At 34.8% G+C, this 27,347-nt stretch overlaps 1 protein-coding gene across 5 annotated transcripts; it reads left to right on the top strand.

The window, feature by feature from the left end:
- Positions 1-15,954: 15,954 nt before the first annotated feature.
- On the top strand, positions 15,955-27,074 carry LOC143083720 (E3 SUMO-protein ligase KIAA1586-like). 5 transcript variants are annotated; one of them, XM_076260004.1, is made up of 8 exons: positions 15,955-16,372; positions 16,648-16,916; positions 17,177-17,295; positions 17,691-17,814; positions 18,047-18,309; positions 18,626-18,772; positions 20,080-21,285; positions 26,177-27,074. In XM_076260004.1, the coding sequence occupies exons 4-6, from the start codon at positions 17,756-17,758 to the stop codon at positions 18,733-18,735; spliced, it is 432 nt and encodes a 143-aa protein (XP_076116119.1). In that variant the 5' UTR covers positions 15,955-16,372; positions 16,648-16,916; positions 17,177-17,295; positions 17,691-17,755; the 3' UTR covers positions 18,736-18,772; positions 20,080-21,285; positions 26,177-27,074. The 5 variants fall into 5 exon arrangements, with proteins under 5 accessions (XP_076116119.1, XP_076116117.1, XP_076116116.1 ...); XM_076260002.1 differs by lacking the exon at positions 17,691-17,814 and having other exon boundaries at positions 21,122-21,285; XM_076260001.1 differs by lacking the exon at positions 17,691-17,814.
- The last annotated feature ends 273 nt before the right edge of the window (positions 27,075-27,347 follow it).

The following is a 27,347-nucleotide window of genomic DNA, read 5'->3' as shown; positions in this document are numbered from 1 at the left end:
GCAGCTAGTGATTCATCAAAACTTCATGAACATTCATAAAATACTTTTAATGAACAGTTCATGAATTAAATTCATGAACCTTCATTTATGAATTATTTATGAATTTTCATGTACCATTCATGAACATTCACGAACCATTCATGATAGTTCATGAAGTCATGAATTTCTTCTCGCCGGGGTAAGTCTGCAGGGTTTCCCCTGGGTCAATTATTTTTTTCGCCACCTCTTTCGCCAAAACAATATATTTTTCGCCACTCTATTATTTTTTTCGCCAAGTAACATAAATATATTTTTCCTGTTAATTTGTGCCCTTTTGTACTAAGAAGTAATTTTTACAACAAAACAAAAGCTTTTATAAATCACATGAAATTGATCCCTCATTTCATGTGTAGTCATTACATTGAAGGGTTACTCTCATTCGAGGGGTTGTTCCCAGCCTTTTGGATAGATTTTTTCATAACGACAGTTTTCTTTTCTTGACCATCGTAAATGAAAAAGTTGAGTCGTAAAACTATGCTTGAAACACGTGCATGTGTCACTCAAACGACTTTAGTAAAGTCAAAGGATAAAAGAATTAAAGTTTTAAATCAGAGATTTTTCTTGCTTTTGAACAATTGTCGTCACAACAACAGCTTTCTTTTCAAAACTTTCTTTAAAGGGAGAGATGTCAAAAGTTTGCTTCAAACACGTGCGTCGCAAAGATGTAAATAAATTCTGTATGTGACATTTATAGCGGAAGCCATTTGACCATATCATTTTGTGAAACAATTCAATCAACACCTTTATTAATTAGTCCTTTGTTGTCGATACATGTAGCTATAAAATGCAATCAGCTGATTATTGATTTTCTGTCTAAATCTTAATGAGGTCAAGGTGAATTCCCAGTATTGTCTGATCAGGTAAAGTCCGAGAAACTCAAAAAAAAGTAAATAAACAAGATGGAGGAAAATAAATCGGTTTATATTTTTCTTTCGCCAAATTCTTTCGCAAATGACTAATTTTTATCGCCACAATTATTAGTTTTTTGCAAATTGCGAAAATGGCGACCGCCAGCGGAAACCCTGAGTCTGTCTTAACCCATTCATGTGGGATTTAATCCTGTATGTAATCAGGATAAAAGTGTACGAAAGCTCACTGAATGTAATGAAGACATAACGCCGCTGTATTGACAGACCTCAGACTGCATGGAGGTTGCCAGACTATCCACGAACCAGCCGTGGACAATGCCAATGAAGGAGAGTTGATTATGATATCACTGAGATGTGTTTTTTTCAGGTAAATCAATATGCTGTCTCTGTCCCCACACTCTGTTTGCACAATAAGTAATACCAACTGGAGTCTTCAACAAAGATCCTTGGCTCACACCGAACAACAAGCTATGAAGGGCCCCAAAATTACTAGTGTAAAATCATTCAAACAGGAAAACCAAAATATGCTTATTTGTAAATCATGTATAAGGTTTTTCTGAGTTTGAGACTGTTTAGCAATTTTTTTATATATATAAAACATGATCAATTGGAACTTTATATAATTTTTCATTGTGTTCTTACATGTATCACACTAACTATAAAAAACAAAAAATTCCTTGATTTAAGATTCTAATGGAATAGATTCTTATGAAATGAATATAAATAAATGTACATGTAGTCTTTTATTTGGAATGAATTCAGTATCAATTTACATCTATAAAAATTGTCTTGTGCATTTCTTTTTCAGCATACAATTTTCACCTATGTTTTAGAATCTGTGAAACAGGATTGGTCGTGTGTGGCTTCACTTCTTGAGAATTTTATAATGACTATAAATATCAACTTCTTTAAAGTAAGACGTTGTTCTTCTATCAGATAATGCAGCATGCTACATGTACCACTGTGGACGTATCTGGTTATGCTTACAAGAAGTAAGAGAAGTAAAAGAACAGGTAACATACAATGTATATTACAGAAAAAATTGTGCTAAGTAAATATATGATTTAAAATTTTAGTTTCTTGTGTATAATTCGAACGTCCATTATCACTGTACTAGTATGCATATTTTTAGGGGCCAGCTGAAGGACACCTACGGGTGCGGGAATTCTCGCTACATTGAATACCCATTGGTTACCTTCAGCTGTTGTCTGCTCTATGGTCGGGTGGTCGTCGCTTTGATATATTCACCATTTCCTTTCTCAATTTTATATGGTAAAAGCAGAAGACAACAATTGAGAATTAGCATGATTAGGGTCGAAATCAAAAGTTCAATGTAGGATAAACACTGACCCCCTTACTCTCCTCTTAACTTAATTTGGGCAAAATAGATTGACCACAGGAAAGTATAAAATCATTTCAATTAAAGAAAAATTGCAGCAATTTTTACCCCCACCCCAAACTATTTGAATTAAGTTTATTATCCTTCATTGATTTTTTTTATGTTTTCCCTAAGCATGCTAAGTGACAGTAGTTTAATGTTTAAGCTTTGTACAACGTAAGACTGACATCTTCATACAATAAATATAGGCAAACGTAAACCTGTAAATATAATGGTTAAAAGCAATTGGATGTTATCTAAATTACTATTGTACAATATACAAACAAAGTAAAAAAAGTCTTGCCCTTCATGCATTAGGAAATTAGCTATAATCTTTATTTTTATTAAAGCACATATGTTTCTTGAGACATTGCTTTGGAAAAAACAACCTAGAGATATCATATAAGTTATATAAATATCTATAAAATAATATAATTATAGTTTTGGGAAAACTAAAGTAGTAAAATTGTTCACCATGTCAAAAGCTTTCTAACAAGAAATTTAATCAGACAACACTTGAAGGGTTATTGCTCTTTTTCTAAAGAAAATTTGGGTGCATTTTGTTATAACCTTGATATAATTCTAGATTTACAAATGTACAAATGTTACGTACAATGTACATGTATGTATACTCATAAACTTATTTTATGCCCCATGCCATAGTGGAGGTGCTTTAAGTTTAACCCTTGTTTATAAAAAAAAAGAGGATGTGGTATGATTGCCAATAAGACAACTCTCCACAAGGGACCAAATGACACATAAAGTAACAACTATAGGTCACAGTACAGCCTTCAAGAATGAGCAAAGTCCAAACCGCACAGTCAGCTATAAAAAGCCTGGAAATGGCGAGGTAAATCAATTCAAAAGAGAAAACTTACAGCCTGATAAATGAACCAATAATGAGAGAAAAACAAATATGTAACATAAACACAGTCTGCGACGTTAATCGGTAGCCCGCAGTCTTCACGTTGAACTGCTAAATCTACAGGCCCGCAGCTCAATTTTTGAAAATTTTTAGTTAGATTCTGTTGGCCTGTAGGTCTGATTTTTACAGGCCCAAGAGCAATTTTACCAGCCTGGGCTGCCTGGGCTGTCACTCGGCGTGAAGACTGAGCCCGAAGCCCGTGTCTAGTTTAATTAAGCTCGGACTAGTAAAAGTACACTGCCGATAGTCCGACCGGTCTAGTGCATATCTGTGTGCATTTTTTTAATCGTTACCGTAAGTTAACTGCCGACTGCCTACTATACAGAACAATTAAAAATAGCCAAGACCAACAAAAGCTACAAACAGATTTGGAACAACTAGAAATCTGGGCCGACAAATGGGGAATGCGATTCAACGCCAAAAAGTGCTATGTTCTATCCATAAACAAAAAAGCAGACAAATTCTACACACTTAATAAACACATCCTACAAGAAGTACAAGTGAACCCCTACTTAGGACTCCAAATCTCAAACGATCTGAAATGGAGCTTCCACATAAATAACATCAGCAAGAAAGCCAACGCCACCTTGGGCTTTCTTCGGAGGAACTTGAGGAACGTACCAGAAGCATGTAGGAAAGTAGCATATATATCCCTTGTAAGATCAACCATGGAATATGGCGCAACAATCTGGAACCCATATATGAAAGGGGATATTGACAAACTAGAACGTATCCAAAACAGAGGCTTACGATTCATAAAGAAAAACTACAGGAGTCGGGAAACAGGGTCCATAACTAATATGAGACGCCAGCTTGAAATGGAGACGCTAGAGGAAAGAAGACACAGCCTCCGTCTTATCCTGATTTACAAGGTGGTTGAGGGTCTGGTGCCGGCTCTACCAGCCGACAATTTTGTCATACCAGCAAGACCGAAACGAACAATTAAAGCCAAAACGTACTTAAACTGTGAAACTGACAATATCATCGAACGTCAAGTTATTAATAACACCAGAGGACTGAAAGTACCAAATAGCAACAAACCACAGTACAAACATTCATTTTTTGTGGAAACAACTATTCACTGGAACCAGCTACCAGATAAAGTTGTGCATGCAGGTTCTGTAGAGGCATTTAAGACCGCTCTACAAGAACACCGCCCATAACAACGGCGCTCTTCTCCACCGTGTATAAAAGCCTTAATAGGATTCTACACGTACCACTACAGATACAGAATGTGTCAATACAACGCCATCGAGATCAATAAACTGATACTCACTTCCTTGCAAAAGTAGCGTAAACCAGTTTTTACGGTCTCCCTAATAACCGATTGTTCAAAATAAATAAAAAAAGCGCAAAAACGGTCAGTACCACGTGTTTTCAAAATTTCAAATTTCGGTAGTTATTGATTAATTTGTGTTGCATATGTTGTAAAGGTGCAATAATTCGATATACCTTTCCTAATATAAGATGTTGTCTTGGTAGAATATACTGATAGGGCAGGAATCCCAGGGCTGGAGTTCACCACAAGTGGGTCGTCTGAGCTCCGGATATATTCTGCGAGGTTGCGCAGTAAATACTAACTGAAGTTCCGGTAACAAATCTGGTTGTGGCAATCACTTTCCGGACATTTACTACATTCCTCCCCGTTTTATTAAAACGTCAGCCATCAATGCTGACACTAATAACGATATGCTAAAATCCTTCACCGAACCAAAAAACAAATTCATAACTGTCAATCAATCAATAATCTGGTTAAAAGCATATATACAAATTCCTTCATCCTGCATTTAATTTATATTATACAGTTGACTGGCATTCCGAGTTGTCACCCTAGCTATTTCCTCGGAGTGTACGTCAAACATGGATGCGAGCTTCCAGATGATTTCCTTAAGTAGTCCAGGAGATGCCTCATTGTGTCCTTGAGGTTTAAGATAGGGTGAATCGGTCTCCAAAACTAGATCCTCCAACTTCATCTCACAAACGGTTGCTCTATATCCTGGATACTTGTTATCCATGAGTAGGAACGGAGAGATACCAAATTTACCGTTTGGAAACATGGCTTTACATTGTCTGTATTCTTCAGTGTCACCATTAAAACAATGCCAATGTATTGGATGATCTTCCTCTAGGAAATTGGTTAATGAATCCCTGCACATATTCATTATTTTCTTGTCTCCCCTGCAATGAATCACCACAGGAAGATGTTGCCTCTTAGCTAGTTTAAGCTGCTCCTCAAATACGTGGACCTGTTTCTTGAGTTCTTTGCTATTTGGTTTATCAGAGGAGTCTAACCCACATTCTCCAACTGCAATCATTCTGTTCACACAGATTAACATCTCTAAATCGGTAATCCATGAACTCAGTACACTCATCTCCTCCCCCTTCACTATCCGTGGATGTATACCAGCAGTACTTCTTATACGTCGATCTCTCCTGATTTCTCCCATCTCTTCTATTGTTGGCCAGCGTCTTGGGAAGGCATAATTAGCTATCAGATGTCTTATTTGGTATACTGATTCTCCATCTTTCCATTTGTAGATCGGTAAGCCAGAAAATCTGGCTTGTTGTTTCATCTTATCCAAATGGAAATGAGAATCAGTAACCATAATAGCCTTTTGGATACTGCATTGATAGAGGGATATTTCCTTTTCAAATGTAATAAGATTTTCGGCATCCTCAGTTCCTTTTAATAATAAAGCCAAAATTTTCCAATGTACCAAAGAATATATTGCAGATGGAGGAAATACAGCATGAATGACTTCCACATCAAATCTGTTTTTTTTATTGTAGAAATTCAATAAGGGTATATCTGTCCAATGGAATACAGCTGATTGACATTGTTTAAAGACAGCTTCTGTTCGTACATACTCCACCAGATGATCAAGGGTCTTTTTGTCATAGCGCTGGCAAAGTTCCAATAGGAGACCATTCATCAATTCTGTCCATACTGACTGGTACTCTTCTTTGAAAATATTATCAGCAATATTGCAGTTGTGGAGTTCAAGGCAATGATTTTCTAACATCTTGTTCTGACCAAATTGTTTATGGCAAGTCCAACATGCAGTTAGTGGATTAGTGTACCAGGGCAAATGTTGGTGAAATACATGCCTTCTTACATTAGTGAAACGACCTGGACATACCGGACAGAGTCTTGCCTTACTCAGATTCCTACTACTGCCTTTTATCCTGGTATCTTCCTCCAATCTTTCAGGGATTTCACCATCAAATGGACCATAATCAAGCTCATCCTCCATACTTAAAATAAATTAACGAACATGTAAATATATACATAATAATCCTATTTACACTATTTCAAAATATCTACTGTACATAATCATGTAAGTAGGATGGCATTTGTCTTTTGCGCCTACCTACTTGTCCCTGTTTGGACCCATTATCTAATTTGTCTGTATCGCGATTTATATCATCACTATTCGGAAGCAGCGAATTTTGACTCAAGTCATAAGCGAGTGTTGCGTCTAAATCGGACGGGATATCAATAAGTGAATGAAGATCTTTAATAATTATCTGTTCATTATTATAATTGTTTGTCAGAGAATCTGACACCAAGAAGGGATCATTGTTATCAAGATCGTCAGTCAGAGATTCTGACAGAGGATTCAAACCATTTTGAGTATTCTGATTCTCACCACTAAATAAAATATCCGGATATAAATCCTCCAGCTCCATATTAGTGTCTCGCTCCAATTTATTCTCAGCTCGTCCAAGAATATCATTTCTAAGTCTCTGTAACCATAACGGTATTTCTCTGTCAATGCACAGCTTGAGTCTATCATGATGCACGACTTCCTCTCTTTTTCTGTCTTTAATCTTTAGCAATGCTGGAGACTTAACTTCAATGACCACATATGGACCTTTCCATGGAGCTTTTAATTTTGGGGATATCCCTACTTTCCTGGCTGTATCTAATTTTAGTACAATATCTCCTACACAATATTTTCTAAAGTTGAGATTTAAATCATAATCTTGCTTTTGACGTTTTTGCGCAGATTTTAGATTATCTCTGGCGATATCATGAGCGTCCTTTAAAGAATTTCTTAAACTTTGAACATACTTACAAATATCTTGATCTGGAAAACGTTCCTTTATTTGTCCTAAAACCAGATCAATAGGCTGATTTACCTCTCGTCCGAAAACCATAAAATTCGGTGTAAAACCAGTCTGTCGATTCTCTGTTGCTCTGATAGCACCTGCTAGTTGTTGTAGGTGGATATCCCATCTGTTTTGATTCTTCTTTAAGAAACAACGGATTAATTGAGTAATTATTCTATTATATCTCTCCACCTGACCGTTGGAAGCAGGATGGTATGCAGATGTTCTTGTCTTGGAAACTTCAAGAAGATCACATAGTTGTCTAATAACCCTCCCATCTACATTTTTGCCTTGGTCTGTATGTAGCTCCATGGGACAACCGAATCTAGATATAGTGCTATCCATCAAAGCTTTTGCTACCACTTCAGCATTTTGGTTTGGCAAGGGACAACATTCCAACCACTTAGTAAATTGATCTATGATGACCAGAACATACTTATTATTCTGTTGAGTGACTGGCAATGGTCCAAGTATATCCAAATGAATACGTTCAAAGGGAACGCCTGAATGGTACCTACCCAATTCTGCTTTGGCTCTCTTCAAAGGTTTTTTGTATCTATTGCATATATGGCATGTTGAAACATAAAGTTTACAGTCCATTGTCATTCCATACCAGTAAACTGTGTGTCTTAATTTTGCCAAGGTTTTATCTTGTCCTAAATGTCCAGCTGATCGTAAATCATGACAAAGATGAAGCATTTCCTGTCTTAATTTCCTTGGTGTTATAAACAAGAGCCTTGGTGCAACTGCATCATCCCAAAAATAGTAGAGTATACCATTTCTAAACTCAAGTTGAGATTTTGACTGCCACAAATGCCTTACCAATGGACTACTCATCTGTAAGTCTTGTTTTGAAGGAGAGAAATCAGTAGATAACCAGGCAATAACAGTACTCAGATCTATGTCATTTTTTTGTGCGTCTCTTAATTCATTTTCAGTATAAGGCTGTAATATCTTCCCTTTTGTGGATGTGACATCTTTAATGCTTACAGCACGTACGGTTAGTGGTTTAACAAAGTCTACTTCTTCTTCAAATGTGGACCACTGACTCCGGGCTCTTGTACAGTATTTACAACCTCCACATGGAAGATTATTAAGTGGAATACTTGGCAAGTATGAATTGCATTCATTAAGTGTATCTGGGATTCGTGAAAGAGCATCTGCGTTTACATGTTTTTTACCTGGTCTATGTTGAACTAACATGTTATATTGTGATAGTTCCTCAATCCACCGAGCTAGTTGACCTTCAATATTCTTGAAATTTAACAACCAAGTAAGACTATTATGATCTGTACGGACAACAAACTGGTTACCTAGTAAATAATGTCTATACTGCCTTGTAAAAGTGACAATAGCCAATAACTCCTTTCGAGTTGTGCAATACTTTTTCTGAGCTGGTGTTAAAACCTTACTCGAAAAGCTTATCGTTCTTTCTTTTCCATCTTGTAGTTGGCTAAGTTCAGCACCAATGGTTTTGTCCGAGGCATCAGTATCAAGTATGAAGGTAGCTTCCGGATCAGGATAGGCTAAAACAGAAGAATTTACTAGTGCTATTTTTAGTTGTTCGAAAGCATTTTCCTGTTCTTCAGTCCATACAAACTCTGATTTTCCTCCTGTTAATTTATGCAAAGACACAGCAATTTCAGCATAATTCTTTATGTGTTCCCTGTGGTAGTTTGTGAACCCGAGAAAAGATTCCAGCTCCTTTTTTTTCTTTGGTCTTGGCCAACTTTTTACAGTCTGCATATTCTCCGGATTTACTGAAATACCATCTTTGTTTACAATTTTCCCCAAAAACTTGACTTCTTTTTGAAATAAGAAACATTTGGACGGTTTAAGTTTTAAATTGTAGTACTGAAATCTTTTTAAGATGTGCAGAAGTTTAATCAAATGGTCATCAAACTGTGGCCTAAAACGATGACATCATCCAAATATGCAAGGCATTCTTTCCATGTCAGACCTTTCAAAACCAACTGAATGACTCGGCTGAAAGTAGCTGGTGAGTTACATAATCCAAAAGGCAGTCGGACATGCTCGAAAAGTCCATATTTCGTGACGAAAGCCGTTTTATGTCGATCTTTCTCATCGATCTCTATTTGCCAATAACCTGCAGCCATGTCCAACGTACTCATGTAGGCACTTCCTCTCAAAGTATCCATACAAGACTCAATCTTTGGCAAAGGAAACACGTCCTTAGTTGTCACTTTATTAAGGGGACGAAAATCAATACAGTACCTCAGACTGCCGTCCTTCTTTCTTACTAAAACAGGACAGGAACACCAATCTGAAATAGAAGGTTTAATAACCCCCTTATCTAACATTTGACTAAGATGTTTTTCTTCTTCATTTTCAAATTTCAGTGGAGTTCTACGCATTTGTTGTTTAATTGCAGCTGCCTCCCCTGTGTGAATTCGATGTTTAATATCCCCATTAAACAATCCCAGATCCATGTCGCCTTTAGAAAAAATATTTTGAAATTCAATGAGTACTTCAGCAATCTTTATGCTACGATCTATGTCAAAATCTTTTACTGTTCGAGTATACAAATCTTTTAGGTGTTCTGGAATCTTAGAATTGAGTTCTTTTAATTTGTTTAGTTTATTTACAGAATTTCCATCTTTTAGTATAGTACGAATTTCTGTGGACGGTTTGACAGAAAATCTGTCACCTTTGAGCGGTTTGACAGAAAATCTGTCACCTTGAGGCGGACTGACAGAAAATCTGTCACCTTGGGAAGGATTGACAGAAAATCTGTCACCTTGGGACGGACTGACAGAAAATCTGTCACCTTGAGGCGGACTGACAGAAAATCTGTCACCTTGGGATGGACCAGCAGAAACCCTGTCACCTACACGTACCTTTTCCAATGTCTCGAAATTACCAGTTGGCGAACTGACAGAAAATCTGTCACTTATGTTTTCTGACGTTTTACACGAATTTGCATTATCGACATTGACAGAAACTCTGTCACTATGTACTTCGGGGTCTTCAGCCAAATCACCCTGATCAGTTACAACATTGTATATCTCCATACCAATACCAAATTTATGACCTCCTTTCAATGTGATAAAAGTGTCTGTGTCATTTCGAAATACAGCCTTCACGGATTCATCCTTAGCAATTAAAGCATTTGGGGACAGAAGACCTTTTAAATTGGATTTCGGCTGAATGATGATATCATCTGCTTGGGGATGATCAATTTCCATATCAACTATTTTAAAACTATGAGGTGGCACAACTGTTTTCTTTTTTATACTAATCCTGTATAAGTTTATTTCTTCTCCCTCGTTCCCAACAAAACAGACCGCTGGTATAGCCTCATTGTTTATGTGGACTGTGTAGTTTGCCATATCAATAACTGCTCCAAATTTCTCCAAGAAATCAATACCCAGAATGATATTATCATTTATGTTAGCAGTTACAAACCTCCATTTTGATTTTAACTTCCCTATTTCGATAGGTATCTCCTCTGTATATCTAGCATCAATTTTAGAATTTTTTCCAGCTCCTCGCAAAACTAAATGTTCCTTTAGTTTAATTGTTGACTGTAAAAGTGGTAAAATTGAAGTACTCAAAACAGATATTTGTGCTGCACTATCTATTACAGCCTTAAATGTTCTTCCTAAAATTTTCATCTCAATGAACAAAGTTTTTGATTTTTTGCTTTTATCAAATGAAAAAATTTCTTGAATCGAAAACTTCTGTTCTTGACCAGACATTTCTGTTGGCGGTTGGCCTGTATCATCTGAAAAGGTCAAGGATTGGCCTACATCCTTGGCCCTGAGTCGTTTAAAGCTTTTGGTGATGGAGATCTATTACGATAGGGAGAACTATTTCTGGGCTTCTTGCAATCCCTACTAAAATGACCTTCTTCCCCGCAATTGTAGCAATTACCTCTTGCAGGACTATTGTACCTTCTTTGTGGCGAAAAAGCTCGATCTGTTCTTTGTGGTGACCTTGACCTCATATTCTGACTTACTATGCTCAATACTTTTTTTACCATGATCTTAGTTTCTAATAAATCATCTTCTGTCTTCTGTAATCTTTTCTCGAACACATTCATCTTATTTGTTCCTTCGTCAGACTTCATAATTGCACGGACTGATGTTTCCTGTGTATCCTCATTCTCATCATTTTGCTCCATAAAAGAAACCCTTTTAATTTCTGCTCTTCGTGTACCCATTATGACTTTTTGATTCGCCACTGCACTTCGTACATATTGTACCGCTTGATCCAGAGCATCTGGATTTTTGTCCATAGCAGTCAAAGCTGCACGCTTGTCTACACAACCTTTAAGAAAAGCATCTGTTGCCAAAGTTTGTACGAAATTATCTGGTGTATCCGGGTAGCCATCGGTAGCCAGCTCCTGTGCTCTTTCTGCAAATTCCTCTAACGATTCCTCTTGCTCTTGCTTAAGATCTTGTAAAAGTCTTCTTACAATGTGTGGCGGTTCCTTTCTACCAAAACGCTCTTCCATTTTCTTGCATAAGCTTTCATAATTAGTTTGTACTAACTTTGGTCTTGAGCTGTAAAATTTCAAAGCTTTATCTCGCAAACATTCAATCAATTTATACAACCTTTGCTCACTCTGCCATTTGCATCTATCAGCTATAGTGCTAAATTGTAGATAATAAGGACGCCAGTCATTTCTGCCATCATATGTTGACATCTTTGGTGCTGTGGGACCACCATAATCTGAGTGTTTATGATCATTAGCATTATATTTTCCTTTCAATAATTGAACAGGACTACTCTTTTCCTCTTTTTCGGCTATTACTTTTTCTACTTTAAGCAAAGTTTCTTTCTGCTGTAGTTGAGTCTGAATTTTCTTTGAATATTCATGTATATCTTTAATCTCTTCATTCTGTGATTTAATCATTTCTTTCATTTGTTCAATTTGTTCCTGTTTTTGTTTTGTATAAACGTCTCTTTGTTGTTCAAACATAAGCCTCTGTTCTTCTATATGTGCTTTACTCTGTTCAGAAATTTTCTCTATTTTTGTTTGAAAAGTCTCTGCCATATCATCTCTGGATTTTTCTACCGACAAAATCTTGTGACGTAATGATTCAATGGTATTTTTCAGGACCTCTTGACCTTCATCAGACTCCTCTGGGTCCTCAAAACAAATTATTTTCTCATTCAACAGTGCAGTCCACAATGATTGTGGTGCTTCTGGAATCTCCTTTAAATTATCTAAATTAAGTAATCCGTCTTCTTCTCTCTTTGCAATTATTGCTAAGGCTCTAGTTTCACCTATCTTTTTAATCGCTTTTAACTGTGTAAAGTTAGCTTTGTTTATATTAATAGGTTTCGCCATTTTATCTTTACGCAATGTTTATAATTATGCGATTTATTAATTACAAAATAACCGTGTAGCGATTTGTCGCGGTCCTGTCAGTAACACTGACACAATAATATAAATATGCAGTTTATTATTTACTGAATAACAATGTAGCGGCTTGTCAGTAACACTGACACAATAATATAAATATGCAGTTTATTATTTACTGAATAACAATGTAGCGGATTGTCAGTAACACTGACACTGTTTTATAACTATGCAATAATTTTTCAGTGATTAGCCGTATTGCGGAGTGTCAGTAAAACTGACACCAGGAATTTTCCAAATTTTCAAAAATTTTCAAAGTAGATATTTCTATGAAAACAAATGGATGTATGGGCAATCGGTTATCAGAAATTCTGATATTAAATTTCCATGATTATTATACTCATGAAATATGTAATGTTCTTTTCTATAGGTACAATAACTGTTTGTTTTCTTTATTGTGATTTTTCAGTTTTGCCGCCAAAATGTCAGGAAACAATGAATGTCTCGAGTCGATTTAAAGTAAATTCGAACCGACTTCTGACACCAATGTTGTAAAGGTGCAATAATTCGATATACCTTTCCTAATATAAGATGTTGTCTTGGTAGAATATACTGATAGGGCAGGAATCCCAGGGCTGGAGTTCACCACAAGTGGGTCGTCTGAGCTCCGGATATATTCTGCGAGGTTGCGCAGTAAATACTAACTGAAGTTCCGGTAACAAATCTGGTTGTGGCAATCACTTTCCGGACATTTACTACACATAAACTAAATAAAATATAATCATAACAGAAAATAAAAAAAAAATGTTCATTTTTGCATCGGAAGACATTAATTCGTAACTGTCCGCTTGACATCTTGTGTATTTAGACGATTGGTTATTAGGACGACCTCTGTGACTGGTTACCGTTAATTTTATGAAGAAGTGGTGCCAGTTTTGTTTTCATATCGAAAGATAAAAGTACACACATAATTTTACATCGTTACATGGCTTCATTGTTGAGGTGGTTGGATAGTGCGAGACCTGGAAAGGCACCAAAAAGACCGTCTCGCACTTCTGACCAAGTTACAGAAGCAAAGAAAAAATACGAGGACAAGCGCGTCAGAGAGTTCAAAACCCATTGGACGGACGGTCGTCCCTGGCTCAAGTATGATAATGAGAATTCCGTTATGTATTGTACATACTGTAAGGAGCAGGGAAAGGGAGGGAAATTCGTATCTGGGTGTACGAATTTTAGGATTGACACCATCTAAATCATGAAGTCAGTTCGCCTCACATCAGTGCAACATCTGTTGCCGAGAGGCCACTTCCTCAGAATTCACTGGCTGCAAAGGCCATTAACTCTATAAAACAAACTGAATATGACAGACTTAGCATTCTCTTTCGTAATGCCCATGCTGTTGCTAAACATTATCTAAGCTTTAAAACTTATAACGTTATATGTAAACTGGATCAAGCTAAAGGTCTTGATGTTGGCAATAGCTACCTGAATGACAAAAAGGCCTGTGAATTTGTCAAAAATATAGCCTGTGTTTCCAGAAATGAGACCAGAGACCTTTTGAAAAAAACACCATTTCTGAGCCTCACCTGTGATGGGTCATCTGACTTCATAGGGGATGAATATGAGTCATTGTGGGTAAGAAGTGCCCAAAATGGAAAGATAATTGAAAAGTTTTTAGATTTGGGTACTGCTGAATCTGCAGGATCTCAGGACATATTTAATTACATGGAAGCTGTTTGCTTTGAAAATTCAGAGGACAATACCAACCAACTGTGGAGTAAACTTATTGGCTTTTGCTCAGACGGTGCATCAAACATGCAAGGTAAATTTATTTTTTAATTTATTTATTATGTAATATACAATGTGGATGGGGTTGGTATGGGCTTTGCTTATTGTTGAAGGCTGTACGGTGTCCTATAGTTGTTAATGACTGTCAGTGTCATTTTGGTCTTTTGTAGATAGTTGTCCCATTGGCTATCATACCGCATCTTCTTTTTTATATTTACAGTAGAAAAAATGGTATCCATGTTGTAGACTGTACTATGACTTATAATGGTTTACTTTTACAATTTGTGACTTGGATTGAGAGTTGTCTCATTGACACTCTGACTCATGCCACATTTTCTTATCCATATAGATAAAATAATGAGGTGTAGATACAGTTATTTATTTTCACCTGTGCTTGGTGCGTAGCAAATATGTGTATGTTCTCTGTAGCTATATGTGTGACAGTGTATGTACGTACTAGTTTATAAACATGAAATCCTTCATTCATCATGTTCATATAAGGCCACGGTTTTTTAATTTGATGGTTTACGGATTTTCCCCATGAAAAAGTCGGATCGGTCGGTCGGGAAAAAAAAAAGAAAAAAAATCATCTTTGAAGACAGAAAAATATGCAAAATCAATATATATTTCACCTTTCTAACAATATGTTTGTTATGCTATTTTATCATCATTTCTTAAATTTTAGTTCGATGAAATATTATTGCTCAAATGTTATAAACATCGCATGACATTGTCTAATAAATTACAGTAAAAAAAGGGGGGTGCACGGACAAAGACGAAATTAAATCGTCATATCAGAAACAAGAAAAATAAATTCGCGTAGCTCTTTATCAATTCCAGAAAACTTGGTGAATAATGATCTTCAAGCACGAAAACTGATAAAGAAAAAAATGTAAAAACGTTGTACGGAAATAAGTTTCAACACACGTGTTGAAAACCTAATAGACTCGTCCACTGGAAAACGAGATTATCGGGTTAATCTGTTGTCTCGCATTCCCGTTTTTTATCCAAATGGACGATAATTTTTTTATTATCTATGAAACAAGAAAATTCCAAATGATTTGATAATACTCAGTACTTCAACTTGATGCCTTTACCCTGTCCACATTTGGACAAGTCTATTTCTATGAGATGATGATCTTACGGACTGATGACAAATAAGGGAAACGAACTTATTGTGTAATTGGTTTTAAAAACAAGTTTCGTTCCGCAATATTATTTGCGCAAACGACATTTCAAGGTCAGTTATAACTGATTTGTCTATTTTTAGAAACGTAAACTGGAAGTTTTATTTTTTCACAACAGAAAGTGTTATCAATTTTGTTAGTGATTAATGCATTTCATTTCATAAAAAAAAATTATTTCATTATTTTTCAGGGATAATGCATTTGTTAGGGTCGGCGGGAATAAAAAAAAATGAAAAGTCAATTTTATTTTTATTCTGGAAATTGGAAAAATCGGGTCGGCGGATCCGTAAACCAACAAATTAAAAAATCCTGGCCTAATATAAAGAATACAAAATAATGGGTATAAAGAAAAGACAAATGACCTAAAAAATTAAAAGAATATTATACTGAAACATGTGTAATGAAAGAACCTCAATCTAGACCTTCATATTGATTTAAAGTAAACATGGACCGTGGTAAACATATAGAATTTGAAAAAATTCTAAACATGATAAAGGAATTAAAACATTTTTACAGTATATGTCTATAATTAATTTAATGTACAATGTCAATGTAATGTTACAAAAATAGTTTGTTTTAAAGACATATTTTTTTCAGGTATAAGAAATGGTGTGGCTGCTTTGATGAAAAGAGAAAACCCAGAAATAGTTGTTACTCATTGCTTGGCTCACAGAGTTGAGTTAAGCTTTAAGGATGCTATTAAGTCATCTAAATTGTATGATAAAACCATAACTCTTCTTCTTGGTAAGTTATTATGTTTGGCAATAAAACAATTAATAATTATCATGATTAAAAAGTCCTAGTTCATTCAATTCAAATGCATTTAGCTTATTATATTTTACATGTATGCATATGCAATGTATGTCATGCATTGATGTATAGCAATTTAATGTCAAAAATTTATACATATACACCATGGCATACATTGTACCCTTATTTATTAATCATGTAAATTTATTTACATAAATTTGTCTTACAGAAGATGTCTTAAGTCAAATTTTCAAATAACTATTTTACAGGTCTTTACTACTTGTACCGCAGAGGTCCCAAACAGAAGAAAGCCTTAAAACGAGCTTTCAGTGCACTTAACATGACGAAAATACTTCCAACCCGTGTAGGAGGAACTCGTTGGATGCCACACATGCTTAGAGCAATAAATGTTATTATCAAAGGTTACAGGGGATTTAAAGCTCACCTAGAAAGTGCTTCACATGAAAATCCAAAAACTGAAGGACTTGCCAAAATTCTAACTGATGTAGCGGTTGTCACATTCATGTTAAATTTAAAGGTATACATGTAGAATAATAAATCATTATTAAAAACATACATTTAGAAGTCAAAATATTTTTAAGATTGCTTTATTGATTTTTGGTTTTCTTTATCTTGACATGTCTGTTTTGATTTTTGACAATTGTTACTACTCTTATACGTACAATGTAATTACTGCTTTACAAATAATGAATGTGAATATGAACTGCATATTTAAATTTCCATGTATATGACGAACTTATATATGTATTGAATTTTAATTAATTGCATTTCATTTAGGAAATCATATCACCTTTGAACAGACTATCCTTGATTCTGCAGAAACAGAACCTAACATTGTATAATGGACATGCACAGATCAAAGCAACTACAGAAGTTCTAAAAATATGCAAACCCAAGTAAGTTATCTTGTAATTGCATATATGTCATAGCATAACTGTCTCTGATTGTACAGGTTATAATAAGGGCTATTTCAGAAAAAAATGTATGGGGGGGGGGGGGGGGGGTTGGAAGGCACTTTGTAAAATAATACATGGGTGATGGGTATCAGAGCAACTTTTCACGCTATAATGCACTATAATTCTCAATTACAATTGTCTGGGTGGTGGGTGCTGACAAAAACTGCTTTCCAACCCTCCCATACATTTTTTTCTGGAATAGCCCTAAGTAATTAAATAAATACCTGTAATCATCAATATCTCAGTCTATAAGCAAATTGTGTTTTATGGTGCAAGCAAAAATATGTTTCTCATTTTTTAACATGTTTAATGAATAAGTTTTTTTGTCATTTTAGAGTATGGGGACCATGAGATTCATCTTGTAACGAAAAATCTCAAGTCCACCTTAATAAGGTCAGGCATGGATATAGAGGAAGTTAACACAGAGTGGGCCATTTTGAAATCTTTAATATATCAAAGGTAATTAATGTTTCTGCTCATTGTTTGGGTTGTTGTCTTTTTGGCACAATGTTTCCATTCTCTATTCTATAAAAACTAATTTTAGCTTAATGTTACCTATAGGGTAAACAACTCCTAACTCTGTATTCATTTACTCCAATTTTTTGCCTTGAACATCTTAATATTTTTAAAAATAAAATATCCATATATGTCTGATATTGAATATTTACAATTTTGTGTATTAATTTTTTAGGTACAGTAACAGACTTATAGATGGTGCCTTGACATGGGGATCTGTGTTTGAAACATTCAGGGATGGCCTTGACAATATAAAGCTTGTTATAGATGCTCTGCTCAGTCTACCACCAACAAGTGTCAATAACGAAACTACATTCAGCAGAACCAAACTCAGCAAAGGCAAGAGGCGGGGTCATTTGAAGACGGACACATTGAAGGACTTGATCCAAGTCGAAATTGAGACTGCTAATGTTGAGCAGTTTAACCCAAAGCTGGATGGTAATTGTTCATTCAAAATTATTTTTTTGTCTGCATGACAGAAAAAATTGGATAATATTAGCTCAAAGTTGAATTTATTCCTGTTTACTTATTTTCAATACTTACTGTCCTCAGTTCACTGTATCATTGTATGCCTTTTAAAACACATACTTAATGTCTTATGTATTTTCTCCCATGCTGTTAAGCTCTTTCAAGACAAAGTTTTAATAAGTTTAAGTTTCCTCTTTGATTACATATTAGTCTGAATAATTGTAAACTTAATTAAAATTTCTGACAAACACTGTTTATTTTTTTTAAATAATTTGTACTGTTTCAGATTACCCCTTCAGACAGAAGAAAAAGAGTTGGCTATTCCAGACCATCACGGTTAACCGAGACACTCCAAACAAACACAGTCGACCAAGAAACTGTTGTGGTTGGTCATGATGAGATTGATACACCAGCTGCTGGTCAAGACATCCAGGTATTTATTGTATTTAAAATACATCACATAGTTCATAAAAGCATTCAAATATTTGTAATTTAAAAAAAAACCATAAATACTTTTAAGAATGAGAACCAGCAAAGATATAAATTTCTGCAATATCTTAATTCTAATACACAACACAGCATAAATTATTTTTCTTTGTAGAGAACTAATTACTATATATCATGCAAATTATTATAGTCCAAAGTTGTTGTAATTATTATACCCCCGCTTTAAATTATACCCCCGCTTTAAAAAAGGGGGGGTGTACTGTTTTACCGCTGTCTGTCCGTCCGTCAGTCCATCCATCAGTCCGTCCGTCAGTCAGTCAGTCCGTCCCACAAAAATTTCGTCACATTTTTCTCAGGAACTACAATACAAGGATTTCTGAAATTTGGTTTCAGGGTTTATCTAAGTCAGCTATACCGTGTGATGCATTTTCAGATTGATCACTTGACAACTTCCTGTTTACCGAACACTTGTATGATTTTACACATGATAGCCAAGTTGAAAATTTTCGTCACATTTTTTTCAGAAACTACAATACAAGGAATTCTGAAATTTGGCTTCAGGGTTTATCTAAGTCAGCTATACTGTGTGATGCGTTTTCAGATTGATCACTTGACAACTTCCTGTTTACCGAACACTTGTATGATTTTACACATGATAGCCAAGTTGCAAATTTTCGTCACATTTTTCTCAGGAACTACAATACAAGGATTTCTGTAATTTGGTTTCAGGGTTTATCTAAGTCAGCTATACTGTGTGATGCGTTTTCAGATTGATCACTTGACAACTTCCTGTTTACCGAACACTTGTATGATTTTACACATGATAGCCAAGTTGAAAATTTTCGTCACATTTTTCTCAGGAACTACAATACAAGGATTTCTGTAATTTGGTTTCAGGGTTTATCTAAGTCAGCTATACCGTGTGATGCGTTTTCAGATTGATCACTTGACAACTTCCTGTTTACCGAACACTTGTATGATTTTACACATGATAGCCAAGTTGAAAATTTTCGTCACATTTTTCTCAGGAAATACAATACAAGGATTTCTGAAATTTGGTTTCAGGATTTATATAAGTCAGCTATACTGTGTGATGCGTTTTCAGATTCATCACTCGACAACTTCCTGTTTACCGAACACTTGCATATTTTTACACTATTAATATTATCCACTTGCGGCGGGGGTATCATCAGTGAGCAGTAGCTCGCAGTTTACTTGTATTCAACCATGATGTACATCCACATCAAATTGAAATGATTAATATTACAAGGTTTTGATATATATTTTTTTCAGATGATTGTTATCAACCAAGAAGAAGATTGCAGTACAGATGAGGATGAGGACAGTGGTGAAGAAAGTGAAGATGAAAATGAACTTGCTGAACAGGAGTTGTTCAGCAAATTGAAAAAAATCATGAAAAATCATGAAAAATTATGAAGAATAAATATATAATCAATTGATATAAGCTTTCTTCTATTTTTGGTCTGCATCAGAAAGAGTGATCTCTTTAACTTTCCAAAGTCAAATTTGAATAAACAATATGTGATGGCAAGGGGTTTATATCTACATGTATACATTTAATTTACATTTACATGTTTGTCTTCAATTCAAAGAATGGAGTCAGTTTTGTCAACAGCTTTGAGAAGGTTTTTATTGAAGGAAAGTAGAATTTTTCATATAACATGGAAAAAAAACTCTACATTTTTGACAAGATTTATACACAAAAATGTAACCTCAGAATGCAGGATTTTACATCTAATATTCCAAAATTTTCTTGGGGGGGCATGCCCCCAAACCTCCCTAGCTGGTTCGGATCACTTCGTGATCCTCACCAGGGACACAGATTTTATCCGGTCCAGTACATATAAATTCAGGCTAGTATTTTTTTTTTTTTACTACCCCATAGGGCTAGTTATTCAAATAGTTTTTGGCACAGACTGTAAACAAACAACAACCACTGTATGTCTGTACTCTAACTATTTATACAGAAAAGAAGATGTGGTATGATTGCCAATGAGATAACTCGCCACAAGAGACCAAATTGACACAGAAATTAACAACTATAGTTAACTTTAGATTGCCTTAACCAAATGTTAGTAAACTGTTATACAATGCTTATTACCACTAAACACAATCAAGTTTGAATATTGGGGGCGTCACTTTAGTCGTTCTAAAGTTATGCCCCTTTACAAATGGTAAAATTGCTATTTTTTTTAGTTTTCTTCCTATTTCTGTAGTTTGCCTTAATCTAATGTGATAAAACTTTTATACAATACTTTTTAGTTATTTTGTGTATATTTAAATTGCAGAGTAATGAATATCTTATATTTCATAGGGATCAATATACAGGGATATTGCTACTCTGAGGCCCATGCAGGAAAGTCATATTGTGATTCAAAGATGGCAAATAAGCGCAAAAAGATAAAAAGTTGGGTTGCAAGTTGGAAAAAAACATTGTAACAGCAGCTGATATGAAAACTGTCCTTGACTCTAGAACAGGTAAATTAACAAAATGTACATTGTTCAAACAGAAAACATAATTACAACACAAACTCACCGCGATCTAAATGTGACCTGTTAAAATAAGCAAATCTGGTTCTATACACAATTTCAGAGACAGTCTGATTCTCTTAAGTAAATTTCATTTCACAAATAAATCTGACATGATAATGACAAAATGTTAGACGAGTCACAGACTGAGGCTCACATACACATCAGGGGCGGATCCAGCCATTTTAAAAAGGGGGGTTTCAACTATATGTCCCCATTAAAATGCATTGATCGGCCAAAAAAAAGGGGGGGGGGGTTGCAACCCCAAGACTCCCCCCCCCCCTGGATCCGCCAATGCACATGTTACATAACCCATATTTAACAGAAAAAATTAAAGCATTGGATAAAATGATCCATGGCATGTTGTTTGAAGCCCCATGTGTGATATTATATTAACATAATTTTTCTGGTCTGTGTATCCATCTGCTTGACTGTTTGTCTGTCTGTTCCTTATAATACCTACCCCCACAACAGAATTTTATGATACTTGGTAGATAATAAGGACAAACTATGTAGATGTGCATATCAACAGGAAATTACGATTCAATTTTTTTCTATGTTACTCCCCTTTGAACTTATTTGCTTTAATTAACCCTTTCATGCCGAATGTATCCTTTTGGTACACCCGCGCGCATGCCGAATGTATCCTTTTGGCACACCGTTGTAGATGCCGAATATTTCTATTTTTAGACGGTCACAGTGCAAACAGTAAAAATAATGTTTAAACATGTTTCTTGGCCCCGTTGCTTCATGGATGTTATGATAAACATCAAATGCATTCGATATTTTAGTATCGGGCGTAAAAACACTGTTGAAATATGTTTTTTTAAAGATTGTTGAGGGAAAAAAAACTCGTGAAAAACAAAATGGCGGAATCATAAACAATCGTGGTCAGAAGTTTCATTTTGAGTTGAAACATTTAGAAAACTTGACCTGGGGTCATGAAAGTGGCTTAACTTGAACAAAAGTAGTTATTGTACGTATATTTTGGAGTTGTGAGAAGGATATTTGTAAAACAATCTGAAATCAAGACTTTGATTGTCACCATCAGGTGCACGACTGTAAATTATTATTTCTCGTTGCCGTTTGACAGTCAACCTTTAATTACCGATTGAGTCAGAGTCTTTTGTCATCGTTTCAGACACTCTCATGAGTCTGTAGTGCTACGGGTTTTCTTTCTTTTCATTGAAAGGCTGTACTGCAGTATGTACTAAGGTCGACAAAACGAAAGTCCAATTTCATTTAAAATAGAACCGGATATTGACAAAATTGACAGCTGAGTCTATAAATAGTGTGGTTCATAAAACATGTGTTGTTACATCTCAAAGCTTTATTATTTTACATAAAAATGCCAAGATGATTATTTTATTTTAACAAATCGTTTTCTTTCTCATTTAAAAAAAATATTGTAAAAGAAGGGAAGTGGAAAAAAAAAAATTGTTTTGGAAGGGAAGGGAAAATTATTTTTTTAGAATTGGGAAGGGGAAAAAAAAATTTGTTGAAGGGTAGTGATTTTCCCCCAAAGTGAAATAACATAATGTGTTGTCAGCTGCTTCTGATTAATCTTGAGATTTCATCATTTATTATTGTACAATGAGACAATTCTCCATCCAAGTCATAATCAGTTTGGGGACAACCCCTTAATGTTATTAATATCCTTTTTAGTAAATACATGTTTTATGAGGGATCAATATAAGTTTTAATATATTTGTTTGTACAAAAGGGCTCATATTTTCTCAAAGAACTATATATCTATCTGGTATTAAATGGTCAAAACATGTCCAAGAATTTTGTAATATTCCTGGACTTTAACCATTTTAACACATTTACTTTAACAGTTTAATATTATTCAAAATAAGTGAAAAAGTTGTTTAAAATATGATGTAACTCTCCTCTTTTTGAGTACAAAATTCTAAGTTTTCAAAGGTTTTGTATAGAAGAACTATACAAATCCTTGGTATTTCTATTTTCTTTTCTACATCAGTAAAATGACCCCTTGTCTGAGGGAGGGTTGTTCTCAACCTGATAATAACAAACACAGGTCAAAGTACGGCCTTTTACACAGGGCTTTGATACAGACCAAACAGCAGGCTATAAAGGACCCCAAAATTATTAGCGTACACAATTCGAACAGGAAAACCAACGATCTAATTTATATATCATGTATATCCAAATGGGAAAATACCAATGAACAACATCAACAAACGATAACTGCTGAACGACAGGTCCCTCAATCAATCAGGACAGGTGCATAAACATGCAGCGGCTATGGATAGTTTTGTTTCGCCAGCATACAATATAATTGCAGTTGAAGGCAAATCCTTCAGAAGTTCTTTGTACTTTATTCTAACATCGAATTTTTTTATAGGGAATATAAGTAAGGGGGAAAGTAACCAATTTTTTGTTCTTTACGCTGTTATAAATTTATATCGGAGCACTCCCGCTTTGGATAAATAGGTTTCATGCTGAAACAAATATTCTCACAGATATTTACAAAGTGGTGGGGTGCTTTTATGTTTAAAATCGTCATATACAGGTTAGACTGTGATTTTAAAAACAAATGTTGATATCTTTTTATAATATTTACACAAAAAAAACGGTGCGGGAAATGGACATGATTACATTTCCGGATGCGGGAAGCGGGAATATAAAAAAAAAGAAAAAAAGTCTGTTTTGAAAAAAATAGGTGCGGGCGGGTCCGTCGAACAAGGAATCAAATTGGTGTGGCCTAATGGGTTTATTTACTAACTTTTATTTATTGGAAAGCTTTATCTCATTCACATGTGGAAGAATTAAGGCATTACTGGGATTAAGTCATAAAGTAAAGAAGTCCCATCGACTATTATTGCAGTTAAACAATATTTTTAACTAGTTCAGTAATTGCACATCAAGGCTGGGGGTATTATACAACTCGTCTGGAAGAGTTATTGTCCGTTTTCGAACCCGAGTTATCTTTCTTCTTTCGAAACCGTAAACAAATGGTGGCCAAAAATCTACGTGAACGACAGTCTCGATTTACAAGTATTTTTGCCAAGAAAACGAAAACGGAAACGGGTTTTGAAAGAAAATAATTCAGTAGCTCATAGAAATAGAATTTCGAATCACACGTGTGCTTAAGAAATGTTGCTGAATGGAAGTGAAAGTGATATACGGTCATGACGGTAGGCAATGACAAAAATTATCTTCCGACTCAATCAATCTACGTTTTCAACACGCGTTTTTAAGGTAAACTAATTTTCACTCTATGAAAAGGTTACGGACGATCAACCTATGATATTTATCTACATTTTATCAAAATTTGACCGCATAACTCGCTACGGTTGCCGAGTTTTCAATGACCCAAACTACGAGGTCGTTTTTGCTGAAGCACATGTCAAATTAATCCCGGTCAGGCAAACGGCTCGTGCAAATATATTTCGGCCAGGAAATCCCGCGAAAAAAATAAATTCAGTAGCGAAATTGTTAATGTACTTCTGCAAAAGTGTCATTGTAACTCCTCTGAAACTACACAACAGAACTTCATGAAACTTTGTAGATAATAAGGACATACTATGCAGATGTGCATATCAACAGGAAATTATGATTCAATATTTTTTCTTGCACAATTTTTTTTTACTTACACTTACTATATTTCTTTAATGATAATTTGGGGATGTGGGGTATGTCCAGGATTTTGGCCAACCAACCAAGATGGCCGCCATGGCTAAAAATAGATGATAGGGGTAAAATGCAGTTTTTGGCTTGTAACTCAAAAACAAAAGCATTTAGAGCAAATCTGACATGGGGGTAAAATTGTTTATTAGGTCATGATTTATCTGCCCTGAAATTTTCAGATGAATCAGACAACCCGTTTTGAATTGGTAATTTTAAGGAAATTTTGCTGTTTTTTGGTTATTATCTTGAATATTATTATAGATAGAGATATTAATAACTGTAAACAGCAATCATGTTCGGCAAAGTAAGATTTACAAATAAGTCAACATGACTGTAATGGTCAATTGACCCCCTAAGGAGTTATTGTCCTTTATAGTCAATTTTTAACAATTTTCATAAAATTTGTAAATTTTTACTAACATTTTCCACTGAAACTACTGGTACAAGTTCATTATAGATAGAGATAATTGTAAGCAGCAAGAATTTTCGGTAAAGTTAGATGTACAAACACATCACCATCACCAAAACACAATTTTGTCATGAATCCATCTGCTTCCTTCACATAGACCAAGGTGAGCGACACTGGCTCTTTAGAGCCTCTAGTTTGAATAATGTTATAGATAGAGATAAACTGTAAACAGCAATAACGTTCAGCAAAGTGAGCTCTACAAATCAGTGAACAGGATCAAAATTGACAATTGACTTCATATGGAGTTATTGCACTTTAAAGTCAAATTTTACAATTTTTCGTAAATTTTTGCAATTTTTTTCAAAAATCTTTCCTGAAACAACTGAGACAAATTTAAATGTACTTGGACCCAAATAAAAATTATGGTATTTATTTTTTTTTAAAATGTAAAATGTGTCCAGTGACCCTGTCTGCCTAAAACATGGCAGACATGGCTAAAAATAGAACATAGGTAAAAAATGCAGTTTTTGACTTTTCCATACATGTATCTCTGAAACTAGAGCAAAAGTATAAAGGTTGCATTATTCCATGCATCAATTGTAAATAAAAATATCATGTGAGCAACACAGGCTCCTTGGAGCCTCTAGTTTAAAATGTTTTTCTTTTCTTCAAAATATCATGTTGATCTATGCTGTAATGTACACACATTTTGTTGAAGTTGAAAACATGACCTTTGAAACGGTTTATAATTCCCCTCATTATTATTTCTGTTCACAGGTGTTGCTGGATGTCAAGTCTCTAAATGTGCTAACAACACCTCATAACACAAACTGATAACACACAAGTTAGAAGGAATAAATGATTTTAATGAGTTGTGAGTTGAAAAAGATGGTATACTACTGAGGAAAGCCTACAACATCGGCAAGGTAAAATTTATTCCTAATAAATCCGTAGACCAAATGGATTTTGGTAAACGACAGGAAAATAAAACAGAATAATGTGTGATAATATCAGGATTTGATTTACCTGTTAATGTAACTGGAAAAATCAAAATGCCTAAAACAGTTGGTGCAGTTAATCTCCATGAAGGACCAGAAATAAAAAACAGAAAATGGTGAAGACTCATCCAGTTAACCTCTCGTCACTCAGAAAGTTCTGATTATATGCTGTTCTTTTGCTCAAAAGTTGGCTGTGTCATTAGATTTGCTACCTTAAATTGACTTGAAAACCATCTATTGATAGCTATATATATATATGTAGGAAAGCATTGTTAACAGTTGCAACAGGAAACAACCTGACACTAGTGGGCCAGGTTGTGAAATGAAGTGGTATTTACAACCAAAAAAAATATTTACAACCAAAAAAAACCAAACCAACATCAACAGATGGGACTGAAAATGAATTTTCTATAAGTAATAGGAGATAGGCTTTAAAGAAAGACAGGAGAATATCAAGATTTCCTTATTATTTTTTTTATAAAAGTATTTGTCACATATTATTAAAGTACATTTTACTAAGCATGCTAAGCAATCACTCTTTTGAATAGAAGGTTAAGATACATATTTGATCAATAAAAACTAAGTTATATTAGAATATATGTTAAAATGATTTTGCTTGTACCATCATGACCATATAATTATTTAGTTTTGAGAAAATTAAACATTTGAACAACTTATTATCTATCTTTTTTTTTATTCTTTACTTCCATTATCTCCAATTGACTTTCTTGCTTGTAGTAAACATTGAATTTAAGTTCAATATTATCAATATGCAAATAAGGGTGGTTTCACTTTATACATGTTAGTTCACTAAAGGGATAAAATTCAGTATGCAAGACCATTGACTTTTGCATATTTACACATTGACGAAGAGAATGGGGGCACCTGTTTATATTTGATTTTACTGCTTGTAACACTAAACAAATATTTTGCAGGAGTACATGTTTATC

Source organism: Mytilus galloprovincialis, chromosome 7 (genome assembly GCF_965363235.1).
Source record: "Mytilus galloprovincialis chromosome 7, xbMytGall1.hap1.1, whole genome shotgun sequence".
In the NCBI taxonomy this organism is placed as follows: Eukaryota; Metazoa; Mollusca; class Bivalvia; order Mytilida; family Mytilidae; genus Mytilus; species Mytilus galloprovincialis.
The sequence above is the reverse complement of the archived record's forward strand: the minus strand, read 5'-3'. Positions and strand labels throughout refer to the sequence as shown.